Below are 19,139 nucleotides of genomic sequence, written 5' to 3' on the forward strand. Positions count from 1 at the left end.
AAAAAGAAAAAGAAATGAAGAGATCACAGCTAATCCAGGGATTTAAGCCACTGAATTGCTGATCTCAGAAGGAATCTGGTCTGGAGGGAGGAGACATGAACTAAAGGAGAGGGGATTCTTGCTCTTAAACTCTTAGAGAAAATCTTTTCACCTGGAAACCGTACTTTTTTCCACTGGGTAAACTGATGAAATTTAGCCTGAGAATAAGAGGCCTATATTATAAGTTTTTCACAGTGGTTCTTAATGCTCTTCTATGCGTTTCCTGTTTCATTTGTACGTGAGCAAACATCTGCTCCCCTTTACCAAATGAAATTATATGAAAGGATATGGCACAGTGCCGGGCACGTAAGTAGCTGCTCAGTTTTAGTGGAGCACGTGGACCTGTAATAATAATAACAATAGTATCATACACACAGTGCAAATGCTTTTTCTGACATGTCTTATCTCACTTTTGTGTGCCCATATCTAGAGTACTGAAGACACAAGTCAGAATCTGTGCAAAACAGACCAGGATCCTCAGGTCTGCATCACTGGGCAGAAGTGGGTGGTTGATAATATTTGCTGGAATAAATAGCAATGAAACACCTGCACTAAGTGAATTCCAATGGCTTATCATGTCAGTTCGTGTCAGAAACATTAGCCTTTTTATGAGTTTTTATTCCACTGACTTAGCATATCCCCAAGTGATGTTAATTGTATATTAACAGCATAGCTAATAAATTCATATGACATGATGAAATGTTGCAAATACGCTTTGGTGGAGCCTAAAAATTAGATCTTTTATGTACTATTTTTTTTCTGTTGTCATTTGTCAGTAAAAGTGATAAAGAAGGGATTTACTCTATTTTCTATTTATTTTATTTTCAAAATTTACCTCTGAGAATGTCCCCCTAATAAACATTACTCAAAGGGATAAAGACATTATAAAAGACCTTTTCATCAAAAGAGCATTCAAAATGATTTGCCAAAGGCAAGAAAGTAGAAAATCTGAGATTTAGCTTTCGCCGTCTGAAAGGTACACTTACAAATTTCTGGTCATCGTGAGATACCCATAGCTTTCACCTGCATGTTACTGAAGAAACCAATGATATCCTCTGTACCTCGGGCACATGGCCAGGTCTTTTCCCATTTCCCAATGAACCACCCTCATGGTGGCTTTAAGGAGGTGAGTCATACTGAGTAAGCCCCAGGAAAATGGGAGAGGGGTCTATCTACAGGATGGAGTCCCTGAGTGGCTTCTTGGCACTCTGATTTTGGCAACAATTGGTCCTCAGAGAGGACATCTCAGACTCTGTGAATGCCTCTCAGGAATCTTTTTCAGGCATTTCCAGCCTTTGTATTATGATGCTTGTTGCCTGATTCTGTATCTATTGCCTGACTGTGGCTAAGAGCATATTGATGTATATCATCTGTCTCCTACAAGCTCAGGGAATAGTTGAAGGTAAGCATCTTGTGCTGAAGCAGCATGAGGACTTCATGCTTTACTTTAGTCCACCTGATGGCTTGTAAATTCCATATTTACTGAGAGCACAGCAGAATTGTGAAAAGTATATTAAATTTAAATTTCAAAGAGGGAGGCTTCACCTACCCTTCTTTTAATAAAGAGTCTAGAATAGATTGTAGAAATCCTGTGCTTCCTTCATTGTATATTCCATCAATTTTAGTTTGGTCCTTTTATTCGCTGGTACCTGATTATATATAATATGGTTCAGAAATTAAACCGTGAAAAAAAGCATAAATTGCAATATACAGCAAAGTACAAAGAGTTAACAAAGTTTACCAGGACCAACATAAAAACACCAATTAGAACATTTTGAATAAAGAAACTGAGTATTAGGGAAAGGGTCAAACCCCAACATTATGGCATGTTTGGATATTCATATGTGCCTATATTAACTTTATATAGTAACACCTTATTTATCTCTAGTTTGCTTGCTAAGCAACTCTCATACCTAGATCCCAGCCAAGGGGTGAGGGAAGTGAAAACTTAGATCGGCCAAAAATTCATTGACAGAAAATCAGGCAATTAGTATTAACAAAACAGTACATGGCGCTAGCAAAAACTCCATGAAAAATAATGATCATCTTTTATTATTGTTACTAATGATTGCTTATAGCTTTGTTTCACATGCATTCTCTCATTTATTAATATTTATGATAACCCACTGAAGTTGGTTTGTTGATCATACCCATTAAACAGTTGAAGAAAACTGAGGCAGATGAATTAAGTAGCTTGTTTAGGTGGCCAGTGAGTAATGGAATTGGGATTTGTCCGAAGCAGACTGGCTCCAGAGGTCATGCTTCAGTTGTTGTATATTACTGCCTCCTTTATGCATCTTCATGCCAGGTACTCATCGTGCTCATGGGTATATTATAGGGACAATTCTCATAAAATTGGCTATCTGGCTTTATAACTTATAGAAAACAAGTATATTTTGGTCAGAGATGGGGAGGTAAGACAGGTTCCTTGACTCTATCAAAAGATAATACTTAAAGTCTGATCAACTAATAATGCAAACCATAGAAGTTTTATTGGAGTCATCTTAAATAGAGGTAACACCACAGTGATTGTTTATTCAAATGTTGACCAGGCATCATCCTCTGAATGTTCTACTATGTAGATTATGCCTTAATTGGTTGGAAGAAAACAACTATCCTAGAAATACTGATTATCTAATTTTTTAATGGGTCAAGAGAAATCTTTGTGGTCATTAGAAGGGATAAACTTCAATAATTTGAATTATGTGCTTCTTCATGGAGCACCCCATTTTTGATGGTGTTAGGTAATTAGGTGTTACTATTAAAGGCATATTTATATTTTGGCTGGGCATGGTGGCTCACACTTGTAATCTCAGCACTTTGAGAGGCTGAGGCAGGAAGATCACTTGAGCCCAGAAATTTGAAATCAGCCTGGGCAACGTGGTGAAACCTGGTCTCTACAAAAAATTCAAAAAATTTTGGCCAGACATGGTGGAGGATGCCTATGGTCCCAGCTACTCGGGAGGCTGAGGCAGGAGAACTGCTTGAGCCCAGGAGATCAAGGCTGAAGTGAGTTATTATCTCACCACTGCACTCCAACCTGGGCAATAGAGCTGGATCTTGTCTAGGAAGAAAGAAAGAGAGAGAGAGAGAGAGAGAGAATATTTATCAATATGTTTAAAAGATTCCAGATCTAGAAAGTATCCCATTCAGCTTACTTTCCCTAATACTTAGGGCTTAGATTAATGACTGAAGAGTCTTTTGCTTATTAAGCAAACTTTTGATTCACTGTTATGCTACGTAACAAATTTCATTCCTTATATTACCTAAGAAAGGTCTTATCTCTGAACAAATACTGTAGACTGTTGGATTTAAGAATAGATAGATAGTAATAGAACTCCACTTCCTGTATACAAATATATTTCCTAAACACACATGAGAATTTGTTAGCAGCCTGAAACCTAAGATTGCAGTGATTCTTATTGCTGTTCATATTTGTTTAAATCTTTGTTTCCTAATCAGCAAGTAACACTCTAGAAATGAACAATAACATTTATGAAACTATTTCAAGTCCTTTCTCTTACTGGAAACAGATTTGAACCTTTTCTAGCTTCATGCATAGGATGGAACAATATTTAGGGGGAAAAAGTTAACAGTGCAAGCCAAATAACTCAGTTGTATCAGGGTCATTTTGTTTTCTTTGTTGGTGCTTTGATTCTTCAGACTTTAGCAAGAAAGACCTGTAAGAATGTTGTTTCTACACTTTGGGAGGCTGAAGCTGGTGGATCACCTGAGGTCGGGAGTTCGAGACCAGCCTGGCCAACATGGTGAAACCCCATCTCTACTAAAAATACAAAAATTATCCGGGCATGATTGTGGGCTCCTGTAGTCCCAGCTGCCCAGGAGGCTGAGCCAGGAGAATTGCTCGAACCCAGGAGGCGGAGGATGCAGTGAGCCGAGATCATGCCATTACACTCTAGCCTGGGTGACAGAGCTAGATTCCATCTCACAAAAAAAAAGAATGTTGTTTCTAAAACAATTCTCAATATAGCAGTGGAATTTTTGGCTCCAGAACATCAATGTATCTTTTTTATATAAAACAAAACTCCGCAGATAATTATCTATTTTGTATTACGTATCTTAAGTGGTATCTTTGTGCAAATATTATATGCTATTGAATAATTTCTTTACTACCAGAATATCCTTTATAGTTCAGTAAAAATAGAACTATTGCTGCTAAAAATAGATTGTCTCAATTTGCGATTGTTTGCCCCATATTTCATATATTTACCATGAGGTTGGTTCATATTTTGTTTTTCTTGTGAGTGGCCAAATATCACAAGTACTACAGAAATGAAGATACCATGTGACTACTTCTGCTTCCGTTCAGGAGGGACAACCCCTCCCTGTGGCTTCACACACTAAGTCCCTCAACTTCCTCCTAGCATACGTCACTGGACACTACTCCAAGTACCAACACTCAGGACAAGTTTCTGAGGCTTCCACCTCCAGTTCAGCAATTTCCTGTTATGATGAGGTCAAAGAAAGGTTTTCTGTCCCTGTGAATCTGCAAGTTCTACTATGTCTGTTTATAACTGCAAAGTTAAAGGATGGCAAATCAGACTGAGAATCCAATCAGATACTGTCTGTTCTTTGAAAACATTAAGCGGACATTGAACATCCCCATTGTTAAGACTGGGAAAGAGAGGCAACAAGTCGAGGTAGTGCTCCTATCACTTTATATAGTTTCTTCTATTATCAAAAAGCCTTGCAAAACCCAATTAATCCACTTAGGCCATGTGAATTTGGTAGTTATTAACTCTTGAGAGAAAACTTAATAACTTAGGTGAGGAAAAGAGAGTCAAAAAAAAAAAAAAAGAGAGAGAGAGTAGTGAGAATAGCATGTGGCCAAATATTCAACTCTGTATCTGAAAAGTATGTGGGAAGAAGGAAGTCAAATATGGAAAAAAATCTCCAGTTGTTAAATGGCATAAAGAATTGTCATAATAGGCCTGAATGCCCCCTCCCAGTTTCTTTCATTTTACTCTATTATTTACCAACGATTAAAAAATGGGGAAAATTATTTAGTGCTGTTCAACTATATATATTCAAGCGTAGAGTGAGGAGCTTTATGACGTGAATGTCAGTTTAAGTGTTACAGCAGCATTCATTTGAACTGGCATATGGCTAAAGTGAAATTTGATTGCAGTTTTTTTCCCAGACTTCTGTAACGAGTGATGGATATGCTCAGAGAAACAATTATTATGATAATTTTGTATACATACAGAAAAGAAAAGACATTGAGTTGTTCCTCCTTCACCATTGTCTCTTCACTCCTGTGATTTGTGGGAAAATGTATGGAAAGGCACCAGTTTCTAATATTATAGTCATCTGCTCAAATTCTGCTCAATGAATTTTACTGTGACCCTTCTGAATGTGCAGAAACCTTAGCAGTGTGGAAATTTGTAATCCCTTTATAAAGTTATCTGATGATTTTGAGAGGGAAACCTTTCCAAGGTAAAAGTTATGAAGAAGATCACACTTCAATTAAGCTTATTTTTTATCTGTCATCTCCTATAAGTATGCACTGCATTAAAAACTATAGAATGACTATATTGGCAGGATCAAGGTTCACATATTATTAGTGATCAGTCATATCAATAGTATGGCACTTGAGACGATGTGATGGCACTTATCTCTGCAGACTTCTTCATCCCCAGAATGTCCTAACTCCAGTCTAATCATGAGAAAAACATCAGACTATCCCAAATTGAGGAACATTATACAAAACACCTGGCAAGTATTTCTCAAAAACAAGAAAGGGAGATAAGACAAATAAATACAAGATGATATTCTGGATGGGATCCCAGACCAGAAAACGGGCCATAAGTAAAAGCTAAGGAAATCTGAGTAAAAGTATGGAGTTCAGTTTCAAAAGAAAACAAAACCCTATAGATTGCTTAATCATTCAAGTTTAAAACAATGTTTTATTGGTATACCATTCAGTTTTTTGGCAGCATCATAGAACAATGCCAGATTTTGCATCCAATGGCAGTGACTTGATAACAAATGTGAGATGTTTCCTGGGACTTAATTCATTTGATTAACGCACTGATCACGATTACCAAAGAACTTAACATGGTAAAAATTTTGCTCCATTTTATTCTTTTCTGCTTAGTAATTCCTATACTAAGAATGATATACAGGCTTTCTCCATTTCAAGAATGGATGGTGTTCTCAAAGACCATTTGAGAACAGTTGTTTGGACCCTGGATACATTTTCCTGTGATACTTGTATACTAGGTAGTAAATGTCTGTCACATACATATCAAATAAATACTAATGGTTCTTTAAAATATACATGTGATTATTACCATTGGTAATTAACTGCTGTATAGACTTACTTATGAATTTCATTTTAAAATACTGATGCCTAGTCCCAAATCTCGAAGTTTTATCAAGTCTGTTTTTCACACAACCCGTATTCTAATATGAATCTTGGGAAGGGAAGGAACCTCTGGTCTGTTATAGTTCTATTTCAAACATCCAAGACGTATTTTCCCCAACTACTGTTTGGGCATTAAATCAGGGTCTCCTGCCTGCCTGTTTTGCATACCAGGAGCTGAAAGCGGGACTCCATGAAATGAAAACCTCTGGTATTATTTTCCCGAAGCAGGAGCTTTAGGAGTCTAGGATTGGAGGACAGAATTGGGAAGAGGACTATTGAGTAGCAAAAAGAGAAACTACAGGTACCAGAACTCTCTGCAAAGTTTATATCTCTCAAGACACTTGGAATAATAGAACTGTCAAGCTGTAAGTCAGCTGTGTAGACATGTCCGGTGCAAGCCCTTCGTTTTGCAGAAAAGGGGATACCTTGCACAAGTTGGGCTGGGGCCAGCTTCCTGATTATTTCTTTTGTTATACTCCTGGAGGCCATGGAGGGTAACTTGTAATCTTATTTTCTTCTTTCCATGCATTGCATTATACTGTCTTTTTATTGTTTGACCCACTACAACCATGACTATATCCCTAAGCCTTCTGTACATGAAGTTATGCAAAATTCATCAGAGATTTTCTATTCAGAAGATCGCTGCTAGTAACCATAGAGAAAAGGTGCAGCCTGGATTCTTATAAACATGAAAGAACACAGCAAAAATTTGGAAGCCAGAAATAAAAGCTGACTTCTAGTGTTTAAGTCCTGCCTAAACTTTCTGTTCCGAGTTCAATATTTTGACTGATCCCTTTTATTAAGATTATAATTAAGACTAGTTTTAAGGTTTAAGATTAAATGTTTCCATCTTTCTTTCAATACTTTTAACCTCCATATAACAAATGACCTGCAAAACAAAGCAAAGACTCTTCTTAGTCTTTAGGTAGTAAAGGGATTTTTATATTTGAAGGCAAAACATGATCTGTCTTTAGCTATCCCGTCTTTAGAAATGAAGACTATGGCAAAGATGTCCTCATGGAAATTGCAGTGAGAGCTCCGTAGTAATGCATGATTTTTCCAGGGTGGCATGAAGCAATAACATGACGATGAGGGACGTTTACCTGCAGGCCTGAGTTGCTGCAGCAGTGAAAGCAGGAGGAGGAGTCATTTTCATCTATCTTCTTTCTCATTAAACCTCACCTCTCTGGCCCTGGGTAGCCATGCCATAATAGTCACCAACTCTGGACCACCCTGGTCTACAATAAAAAGCAAACAACTCAGGACTGAGGTTCAGAGAGATGCAGAAGAAAATGAAGAAATAAACTTGCACTGAGTTGAGAGAGAATTTCCTCAGACGCCAGCTTCTAATGGCTGTGCATTTATATAAAGGAAATATCTATTCTTGCATGAATAAAGTTGAGAACTTCATGCATTTTTGTTTGAATACGTATATGAGATTATTTATATTCTGTAAAGCAAAAAAGAATCATCACTAAATAATTTAATAAATGAACTTTTTATCATGGCCAATGATTCTGTTAAAGTAACATATACCAAAAGGGAGAAAACCTTGAATTCTTTTCTTGCCAGTTCTTTATTCATGGACCTTTTTTAGAAAAAGAAAAATTTGGCCAGGCACGGTGGCTCACACCTGTAATCCCAGCACTTTAGGAGGCCAAGGTGGGCGGATCACTTGAGTTCAGGAGTCAGAGACCATCCTGGCCAACATGGTGAAACCCTGTCTCTACAACAACACAAAAATTAGCTGGGTATGGTGGCATGTGCCTGTAGTCCCGGCTACTCAGGAGGCTGAGGCAGGAGACTCACTTGAACCCAGGAGGTAGAGGTTACAGTGAGTCGAGATCACACCACTGCACTCCAGCCTGGGTGACAGACGGAGACTCAGTCTCAAAAAAAAGAAGAAGAAGAAGGAGAAAGAGAAGGAGAAGGAGGAGGAGAAGGAGGAGGAGGAGGAGAAGGAGGAGGAGGAGGAGAGGAGGAGGAGGAGGAAAAGGAGGAGGAGAAGGAGAAGGAGAAGAAGAAGAGGAAGGGAAGAAGAAGAAGAAGAAAATGAAGAAGAAGAAGCAGAAGCGGAAGAAGAAGCAGAAGCGGAAGAAGCAGCAGAAGCGGAAGCGGAAGCCGAAGAGGAAGAAAGAAAGAAGAAGGAGAAGGAGAAGAAGAAGAAGAAAAGAAAAAAGAAAAGAAAAATTTATTTCAAACTGTGTAAAAAAAATTCAAGGCCGGGCGCAGTGGCTCACGCTTGTAATCCCAGCACTTTGGGAGGCCAAGGCGGGCGGATCACGAGGTCAGGAGATCGAGACCACAGTGAAACCCCGTCTCTACTAAAAATACAAAAAAGTTAGCTGGGCGTGGTGGCGGGCGCCTGTAGTCCCAGCTACTCGGAGAGGCTGAGGCAGGAGAATGGCGTGAACCCGGAAGGCGGAGCTTGCAGTGAGCCGAGATCTTGCCACTGCACTCCAGCCTGGGCGACAGAGCAAGACTCCATCTCAAAAAAAAATAAAAAATAAAAAAATAAAAAATGAAAAAATTCAAGATTAATTATTTAAAACGAATATTTGCCAATACATTTAAAGCTGACAATGGGTAGCATATTCTCATTCATCTTTTACAAACGCTGCTCTGATATTTGAATTTTTAAAACATCTCTTTTGAGTACCTGTGGACTTTCATTTTTGGCCTTTAATTTTATTGGAACACACACAGGCAGGAACCACACTGTAGGCAAGAACATGTAAGTGCTTAGCTATAGGGAGGCCAAAATTGTTCTAGACTGAAATGTGTAGTAAAAGAACATATTACTCAAATATATTTTATAACTTTTATATTTGCCTTTGTTTTTCAAATATAAGGACATTATAAAAACTGCAATCAGATAGATAGAATCAGATAGTAAAAATTATTACAGACCAGAAGTCAGAATGGCAGTCTTCTATGCCTAGGTCTTTATGACCTTAGCTAAAGTCATTTAACATCTCCAGATTAGTTCCTTTATTTAAAAAAAAGTAATGTGGAGGTTAAACTAGATGAGGTCCACTGGTAAGAATCCACATTTTGAAGTGTGTTGGTGTTTTAAGATTTTGAGATAAAAACTTCTTTAAAATGATGACTCTCTACTATCATGTTTAAAAGGAAAATTATTTATTTGGAATAAGCATAAATATGCTATGATGTGAAACATGCCCAAGGTCCTAATTTTTCTGGTGTTTAATTATTGAAACCAATCACTTATCAGCAGCTGGTTTACCCAGGTGCAAAATAGAAGTAAAAGTATTTGTTATCTTATCTTCACAAAGAATCTGCCAGGATAAATTAAATAAGAGAGATTTTAAAGTTGTGGAAGAAAGGTGCTTTCTAAATACAGAATATTTGCGTTACTATCATTCTTATTATGCAGCAGATATACGAAATGCAATTTTCCTGTATATTCCTGTTGGCTATAGCTCCTCAAGAAAATGTATTTGAAAAATAAGTGGAACTATTTCTGACTAGAGTGCTCAAAGAAAAAGTCTATTTCTGAAAACCACAATTTTGGAAATAGCAGGAGCAAACCAACGTTATCTCAAATTCCCTGAAGAAGAGATTATATTTTCCAGAGTAAATTGATATAATGAAATACTTTAGATTCATTAAATTACTTTTAAACTTTCTATTTCTTTAAGTTATTCCTTCCACTGCTAAAAGGATGGTGATTACACCTAGATGCTGTACAACAAGAATACATTAGAAATTGGCCCTTTTTGCTTAGAATTTTAGAAGTTTTCTTGTTTAAAGAGATTTTTTAAAACTTTATAGTAATAGGTACTTTAGAAAATTTTTTAATTTGAAAACATGATTTAGCAGAAAATAACTCCCCATACAAACAAACGCTAAGATGGTTCTTTTTGTTTTCCAATGAAGTCAAAAGATTCTGCCTTCAAAGCTTAGTTGTCAATAAGACTCTTTGTCTTATAGCAATTAAATTAATAAGAGATGATTGATGACTTGATTATAGAGTCTACCATTTTTATTTTAGTAAATATTATAAAATAGTATTTAAATAATAATACTTTAAAAAAATACTTTAAAAAATATATATATAGTATTTTAATGTGTGTTTACTAAAACATTTTATTTTCATAGTTTTCCCCAAGAATTGATCAATCTAAACTCAACATGAAGTGAAAGTATACTGAAGAGTAGATGAGTCCAGGCAAAGCCAGGCTAACTGATTTGCATGTGGATTAGTAGATGTTAACACCTATTTATTTATTTATTTATTTATTTATTTATTGGAGGCACTTAGAGTAGACTTCTGTAGCTCATTTGGATTATGGATGAGCTGGGCTAAAACTAATAGGGCTATATTTGCCTTTTGTTCTGTTGGCTCTGAATTACCCATCTGGAACTATAGTTATGCTCCTTTTGCATGTGGACTTTACTTTTAAATGGTACATAATATTGTCTGCTTTGTAAAATAATGCTGAGTTACTTCTGTTATTGGAATGGCAAGGTGAAAGTAAAATTTTGAGTTTCACAAATTTTATCCTGGGTTGAAACATTATATTTGGTTTCCAATACATAGGGAGAGGTGTTTAGTTCTTAATAATAATGGTCAGTCATAAGGTGTAGCATCTGATTCTGTTAATTTAAAATGACAGAATTGATTCAAGGATATTACATCAAGAATGGAAAACAATTGTGAATAATAAGGGACACTTGATTCTTATTCCTTGGTTTTGTAGAGACTGGTAATATTGGAAGAAATGGAAATATAATAACTAATGACTATTATCTATTTTCCAAAGAAATGTGAATATGATACTGTGCAGATACGTGATTTTAGAAAGAGAGATGGGGAAGGGGAGGAAGAGACTGAGATTATTCTATTATTGTTTTCTTGTTTCTAATCTATGCATATGTATCTTGGTCTCATTTTTGTACTTGCAACTTTACATTTTTATTGTTTTTAGAGCCTCCTTTGGTGTATAAACAGAAAGGAAAAGGTGACAATCAAATTAACTTCGTTACTCCTTAGTTCTTAAAAGTTCAATATTTCATTAAAGAGTCCCCTATAGGCTGGGGGCGGTGGCTCACGCCTGTAATCCCAGCACTTTGGGAGGCTGAGGCAGGTGGATCACCTGAGGTCGGGAGTTCAAGACCAGCCTGACCAACATGGTGAAACCCCATCTCTACTAAAAATACTAAATTAGCCATGCGTGGTGGCGCATGCCTATAATCCCAGCTACTCGGGAGGCTGAGGCAGGAGAATTGCTTGAATCCCAGAGGCAGAAGTTGCAGTGAGCCGAGATCATGCCATTGCACTCCAGCCTGGGCAACAAGAGTGAAACACTATCTCAAAAAAAAAAAAAGAGTCGCCTGTAAGTATTAGCTATTGTCTGTGGTTTCTAATCACTATAGCCCCAGATGAATCTTATAATCAGACATACTTGAGAAATGATGTATTACTTCTGCCTTCTTCACACAACATACTTATTATGTTGTTGTACATTTGTATTGTGTGTTGTTAACCTACTTTATGGCGTTATAAGCTCCCTATAGGTATAAGCACAACAGGTATGTCAGTGTTTGCACTTTTCTGGGAAGAGGATTCACAGCTTTTGCCCTATACTAAAATAATAATAATAATAACAATAATAATTTTTTTAAAAAATCATTGTCTCAAACTAAATTAAGAATGATTAGAAAATGTGTTATATACTATTTTATATTTTAGGCAACCAAACACCAGGAACTGCATTTCTTGCTAAAAGTATTTCTGCTAGCCTTTGACAACTGTCCTCCCCTAAACACTGTTGCACAAATGGATTTTAAAATTGCATGAAACTGGGCCTAATGCCTCAGACCCAGTATCCCACAGTAATAAGTTGGATAGGAACTTGGGTTGCAAATTTATCTCCTCAAGCAAAAGAAGGATGTTTAATAAAATAACAGGTATTTACTTAACCAATTATTTAGCCATCTTCCCCACTTAAACTTTTATCAATTCTAAAGAAAGCAGAACATAACTAATTGATTCAAATTATCTTCAAATAATTCTCAAGTAAAGAAAAAGAATGAAAATGTCCCTCTCAGTTATGGCAAGAAACAGTTAAATATCTGAAAAAATCTAAAACATCCATAGCTTAGCCCCTTTATAAAGGTTCATTATGCAGTGATTTTCATGTTGAAACAACCATTAATTCAAAAAGTGAGAGTGTGTGCAGAGTCTCTGTGAAGATGTGACTCTTGTCTCTAAAAATAATCTCCCGAGACTAGCTCGGTAGGGGAGACCCGAGCCCAGCGGCGCTAGAGGAATTAAATACACACACACAGAAATACAGAGTTGTGAAGTGGGAAATCAGGGGTCTCACAGCTTTCAGAGCTGAGAGACCCGAACAGAGATTTACCCAGATATTTATTAACAGCAAATCAGTCATTAGCATTGTTTATATAGATATTAAATTAACTAAAAGTATCTCTAATGGGAAACGAAGGGATGGGCCAAATTAAAGAAATAAGTTGGGCTAGTTAAATGCAGCAGGAACATGCCTTTAAGGCATAAATCGCCATGCTATTGTTTGTGGCTTAAGAATGCCTTTAAGCGGTTTTCTGCCCTGGGTGGGCCAGGTGTTCCTGGCCCTCACTCCTGTAAACCCACAACCTTCCAGGGCAGGTGTTAGGGCCATTATGAACATGTTACAGTGCTGCAGAGATTTTGTTTATGGCCAGTCTTGGGGCCAGTTTATGGCCAGATTTTGGGGGGCTTGCTCCCAACATAATCCAACAAGAAAAATAAATGCATATAAAATATTAAGCAAACTAAGATTTCTTGAGTGGAAAAGAGAAACAGTTATGGTTACTTTTCTATATTATTTGACTTTCCTAAAAATCAGGACCTGAAACAAGTACTAATAGAATGGAGGATCAAGAGGACAACTATTCAAAGACCACTTCAAAATGTATCTTACCAATAAGATAAAATCACACAACTAGGTAGTGTTTTAAAAATTCACCTAGTAATATTAGCAAAGTAATTAGCAAAGACTAGCAAAGTGTGATTACAATGTTACCAATATCTTTTCATCAAAACGTGAAATGTTTTAACTATAATTGGTACTTCTAGTGTATAGAGAAGTATATATCTAAGTGGATTTTGATGGTTAAAGAGAAAATTTCCACCATTTAAGATGAAACTTAATATGCTTATCCTATTAATTAAATACTATCAGTAATTAGTCAGGTAATAGCTATAAACAAAGTTGAGAGGTCTTTGCTATAGATATGCAAACATAAAGTAACTGCCTTATAACTTTTGTGCCCTGTATCTGCCTTTTGTTAGCAATGTTACTTTTCTTTCTCTTCTTCTCCTTCCTTTCCTTTCTCTTCTTTTCTTTCCTTTCTTTTCTTTTCCTTCCTTTCCTTTTCCTTTCCTTTCCTTTCTTTTCTTTTCTCCCTTTCCTTCCCCCTTCCGCCTTCCCCACACTTCCCACTTCTCCTCCCCCCTCCCCCCCCCTTCCCTCCCTTTCCCTCTCCTTCCCTCCCCACCCCTTCCCTCCCCTTCCCTCCCTTTCCCTCTCCTTCTCTCTCCTTCCCTTCCCTTCCTTCCTCTCTCTCTCTTTCTCTGTCTTTTCTAAGCTGTGTTGGCTATTTCAGAACTATTGTTTATTCCTATTGCTCTAGGACCAGAAGAGCAGGGCCCAAGACCAATGTAAAAAAGCCCCAAACCCTCTTGCCAAAATGTCTCATCCTCAGACTCACTGGGTAGCTACTTATCTCCTGGGCCATTTTAATCCACCCCAAAAATCTCGTATGACTTATGGAACTTCCTGAGGCTTTCAGAAGGTATAGAACTATAGGTTTTAACTCTTACTGTGCATCAAAATCACCTGGGAGCTTTTTAAAAATTGGGATGTCTAGGTAGCACCTCCAGAAATTTCTCAGTCACTTGGTCTATGGCAAGGCTTAAATTAATTGTTTTTAAAAGATGCTCAGGTAGCTCTAATGTGTGACAAAAGGCTAGAATCCCTCCACTCGTCTATGTGTACTTCCAGCCGAATTTCACAAGGCCCCAAAATAAGAACTTTGGGAGTGCTTTCAAGGATTACAAATAATAACACCATACTTTGAATACATGAATGGTATCAAAATAGTCTGAAAGAGTTCACCCTGTTTGTTAGCTGGGCGAAGCGGTGCACATGTGTAATTTCAGCTACTTGGAGGCTGAGGCACGAGAATAGCTTGAAACCTGGGAAGTGGAGGTTGCAGTGAGCCAAGATTGCACCACTGCACTCTAGCCTCAGCCTGGGTGACACAGCAAGACTCTGTCTAAAAAAAAACAAAACACAAAAAAACAGGGTTCACCCTGTTTGCACCTGTGAGATTTCTAAATCCAACAAACACATGGATTATTATTCAATAACGATCTCATTAAGGATTTAATTATCGAGGCGGCCAGGAAATGCTTGACCACATACAGTCACAGGGTCTGATCTCAACAGATGTCTTTTTTCAGCACCTGTTGGAGTCAACTTTGCTGCTAGCCCTTTCAATGGGATGGAGTTTTAATTTTCCAAAAGTAGCAAGCCAGCTGGAATGCTAGAAATGCACATTTGCTGCTTCTGTTCCATTCTAGTAAACCATCTCCCGGATCACTATGTTGATCTCTTGAGTGTGTAGTTAATGACAGACATCTACAAATACCATTAGGATGGACTAGCAGCCTTGTTTATAAAAGTTTATTGGAGGGAGTTGATTTCACATAATTAGCCAATAATGGAAAACAATGTTGTTTTTACCCTCTGAGAAGCCTGTCAACAATTGACTTGTTAAAAAACTAGAAATGTGATTGTAAATTGAAGCATGCAGAAAGCTTACCTAGAAAGCTGTTTCACAAATCCCCCAAGTGGAGAGTCTAAATTTGTGTTTGATTGTAATGGAATAGCTAACATGTTACACAGCTTAATGTTAAACATACCCATGGCTGATTCTATGCAAAAGTATACATAAACAGGCTGTGTTAGTATCATTACCTCAAGTGCATTCATCATTTCTATCTATAGTGTAATACTGAATCAGGTGTTGCTGAGCTGAAGGTCACGGGTTATGCATAGCTATTCAAATACTTTATTTTTGAGACAGCTGAATTACTCCCTGACCTGACGTTAGTGAGTGGGCAGATCATCTTCATCTTTATGCCTTCCTGTCCTTTCTAAGAATAGCAGGGCCTTTGACAAGGATATATTTTAAGCAGCTCATATTCACTTGTCTCATCAGGAGAAGCTTATTTTGGCCACTTGCATGCGTCAGGTTTGCTTGTGTGCATAGTTAGACTTTTGGAATAGCAGTCCATGCTTCTCCACACCACTCATATAAGAAACTTGCAAACATAAAGACACTGAGATTGCTAGCTGAGAGTACTGGCTACAAGTCAGTGGGTACACAAAAATGAAGGGAAGACACTTTTTAGGAATGTGACTATGCTTCCAAAATCATCCATTTCGGACATTTGTGCATCAGTTCTCAGCTTCTTGGATCTGTTTTCATAAAACCTGGCTGTGATTTCGCTCCAGAGACCTCCGTGATCTTGCCGCTTTTAATAAATATTTATAGGAGGTGCTGCCAGCCTGTGGATAAGGGAAACTGATGAGAAACTGCCATCCAAAATCTGAACGGCAAAAACAAAACCAAGCAAAACCAAAAAATCTAAAACAAAACCAAAAAAGAACAACTCAAACCATCCGTGTTCACAAGAAGACACGTAGAAAAAGACCACCATGTAACTTTGATCTGATAACTGGATTTATCAGTCACTTGACTGGCATGCAGTGGGTACTTTGCATTTTTCTACCGTACTTTGAAACACAAGTGCAAATTTATGTTATTCTGCACAACTGGGACCAAAAAATTATGAGTGTGAGAAAACACAAACTCTAAAAGCAAGATGGAATGTAAGCAGGTAAACCCTGTTCCACAGTCATGTCATTCTGGTACAGATGTACGTGGTACTCGTGTTTGCACCTCTAAGAAATTTCCATTTTTTCACATCAAAAAATCCAGATATGAAGCTGAAGCGGCTTTCTTCGCCAACCTGAAGCTGTCTGATTTCAACATCATTGATACCCTTGGAGTTGGAGGTTTCGGACGAGTAGAACTGGTAGGTGATTGTTCTTTAAATGCTTTTGATCACCTCTGCTTCCTTTTTAATTTTTTCCCCTAGATTAAGATTTCTTTCTTTTCTCTTGTTTTGTCTTTCGTCATTAATTACCATTATTCCTAAATCAGTTCCAAATACTTTGCAGCACACATGTCATAATTAGCAACAAAGTGGGCTAAATTATGCAGTCAACGACCAAAAATAAAATAAATAACACCTTGCTTTTTAGAAAACCTCTTCATATTAAGTGTAAGGTAAACACATTTACTTAAAGAAGAGTCATTAAGCACTTCTTACCCAACTAATTTTCTATAATCTTTATTTCCTTAGTTCTGAGTGGTGCTTACTAACAATTATGCACCCTAACAACAATTATAATAATTTAAATGTAAATATAAATACATATAAAGGGAAATCGAAGAGATATATATGAAGTAAAAGGCATTGTAGTAGCAATTCTGTGATTCTGTAGTTGCAAGTACCTATTTCTAGTCCTAACAGTTTGAATATTTTATATAGTTTATTTCACACACACAGTCTGTATACATATGTATACACATATACATACATCTATATATTCATGAAGATGATGAAGACACTTTGTACCAGTTCATACATGAAATACATTGCATGAATGTGGTGTAAACAACATGAAAACATACTTTATTTTGCATTTGTTTGAAATATAAATTTAAAAACTGACATATTGTCACAAGAATTAGAAAAAAATGTACTCTTATGACTAACGGCATTTCACGACGGTGTGGCTATAAACCCTAATTGAGAATGCAGATTGATTTCCACCTCTCTGCTGAACATAGAGGAGTTCCTGATATCAGACACCAGTACAGTATGTGAGGAACTCCCTGAGACTGTGTACAGTGCAGTAAACAGTTACCGTTGCCATCAGGGGTCAGGAGAAATCCCCTTCCTTAAAAGTACATTGACCCAGCACTATTTTTATATTTGTCTATTTGTATTGCAGTTGGAATTTCTGACTTGAACAGGTAGAAAGATGTTATTTACTTAAATATTAGACGAGAAGGTTTTAGAGCCATATGTCTCACTGAATTAGTATTATGCTTCCCTTAACACTGGTTGGAGTACTGTAGTAATATCACCTGTGACTTGAAAGTCCATAGTGTGCCTTTGACAATATGAGTATTTTCAGTTCTGGGAGAAAAAAAAAAAAAAACAAAAAAACAAGTAAGGTTCTAGACAAACCTCTTGCTTTTCTGAACCCTACCAATTAATGTAGCCATGGATTTATTTTTTAAGAACTTTGGTTTTGTGGCAAATTATAATTGTATGTATAGCTAATAAAGATTCATTAACAGCATTATACATGAACTGCTTTGATATGGAGGTGTTGGGACATACAGGCAGGAAAGAGGACAGAGCTCCCTGCCATGCAGGATTTATTTTCTGGTGTGTTTATGTAGTTGTGTATTTCTAAAACAGTCTCCAAATGAAGCAGTATAAGGGACACAATTTCCTGGACAGTGATTGTAGGACTGTTATAGGTCCTTAAATATTATTTTTTAAAGATGAGGGACAATAAAACTACTATTTTTGTTGACAAAAAAAAAATCAGCGTTACAACTTTGTGAACTCTTAGAAGTTTGATAACCTAAATGGTGATCTTTGAAGTTACCAGTGAGATATTTCATGAAATATAGGAATTTAGTTAGGATTTTTGAAATATTGAAAATAACTTACAGGCACTGAAATCATTTCAAGCTAGAGAATTAAATACCAAGCTGATAGTGCAAATCTTCTAGAAAATCCTCTGAAAAGCAAACGAGGAGGTACAAACAAAATTTTGATTAGCCTCAAAATTAGGAAGAATTTAATGTGGGCGTATAAAAGTTAGCTTAGTTTAAAAACAAAAATTTGCATGTGCACACGTGTATGCTCATTTCTGTGTATTCATGTGCATGTTTGAGTATATATATTACATATGTACACATATATACACATATATATGTACATATAATCTCCATCCCCAGAGAAATACCAGATAGCCTAATTTTTCCTCTCGTGGATATTATATTTTACTCTTTTAGACAGATGTTTATAGATAATGAACACCATAGCCCTAAGAACTAATTGAGATTGGAAATATAGCCCACTTTGCAAAAACTGTAGATATTACTGATGAATGATAAAATCATAATGGATCATTGGGTACAACTTCTACATCGGGAAGGGGTGCATGTCCTTAACCTTTTAAGGCCACATCAGCTTTTGTTGTCTTGCACATGCACAACACACTGTAGGACAATCAGAGTGCCTGTATTGTCTTCCGTATTCAATGTGGACCAGCCATTTAAGTGATCATTAATACGTTATTTTCCCAGTTCTTACCACTTACTAATTGCCTGATAATATTACTTTTGGGGTATTAAAATATTATCTGTGATTGTTCATCTTTTACATGCATTCAATGATGCCGGAATTGGGAGTTTGGCCTCATCACTTTGCCCATAATTGTACATACCGTTGTCATGGAATATAATGAATCACCATAAGGATAATAGTATACCATCAGAGTTAGGAGTAAGATGTAGGCAGAGA

At 36.9% G+C, this 19,139-nt stretch overlaps 1 protein-coding gene across 3 annotated transcripts in view; it reads left to right on the top strand.

Annotated features, from left to right (window-relative positions):
• PRKG1 (protein kinase cGMP-dependent 1) overlaps positions 1–19,139 on the top strand; it is a 1,338,496-nt gene that overhangs the window by 1,270,908 nt on the left and 48,449 nt on the right. For all 3 annotated transcript variants that reach the window (XM_058436250.1, XM_032137641.2, XM_058436251.1), the window contains one exon: positions 16,466–16,562. In XM_058436250.1, coding sequence (XP_058292233.1) covers positions 16,466–16,562 — 97 coding nt within the window. The remainder of the gene's footprint in view (positions 1–16,465; positions 16,563–19,139) is intronic.

This window comes from Hylobates moloch, unplaced genomic scaffold (genome assembly GCF_009828535.3).
Source record: "Hylobates moloch isolate HMO894 unplaced genomic scaffold, HMol_V3 SCAFFOLD_3, whole genome shotgun sequence".
Lineage (NCBI taxonomy): Eukaryota > Metazoa > Chordata > Mammalia > Primates > Hylobatidae > Hylobates > Hylobates moloch.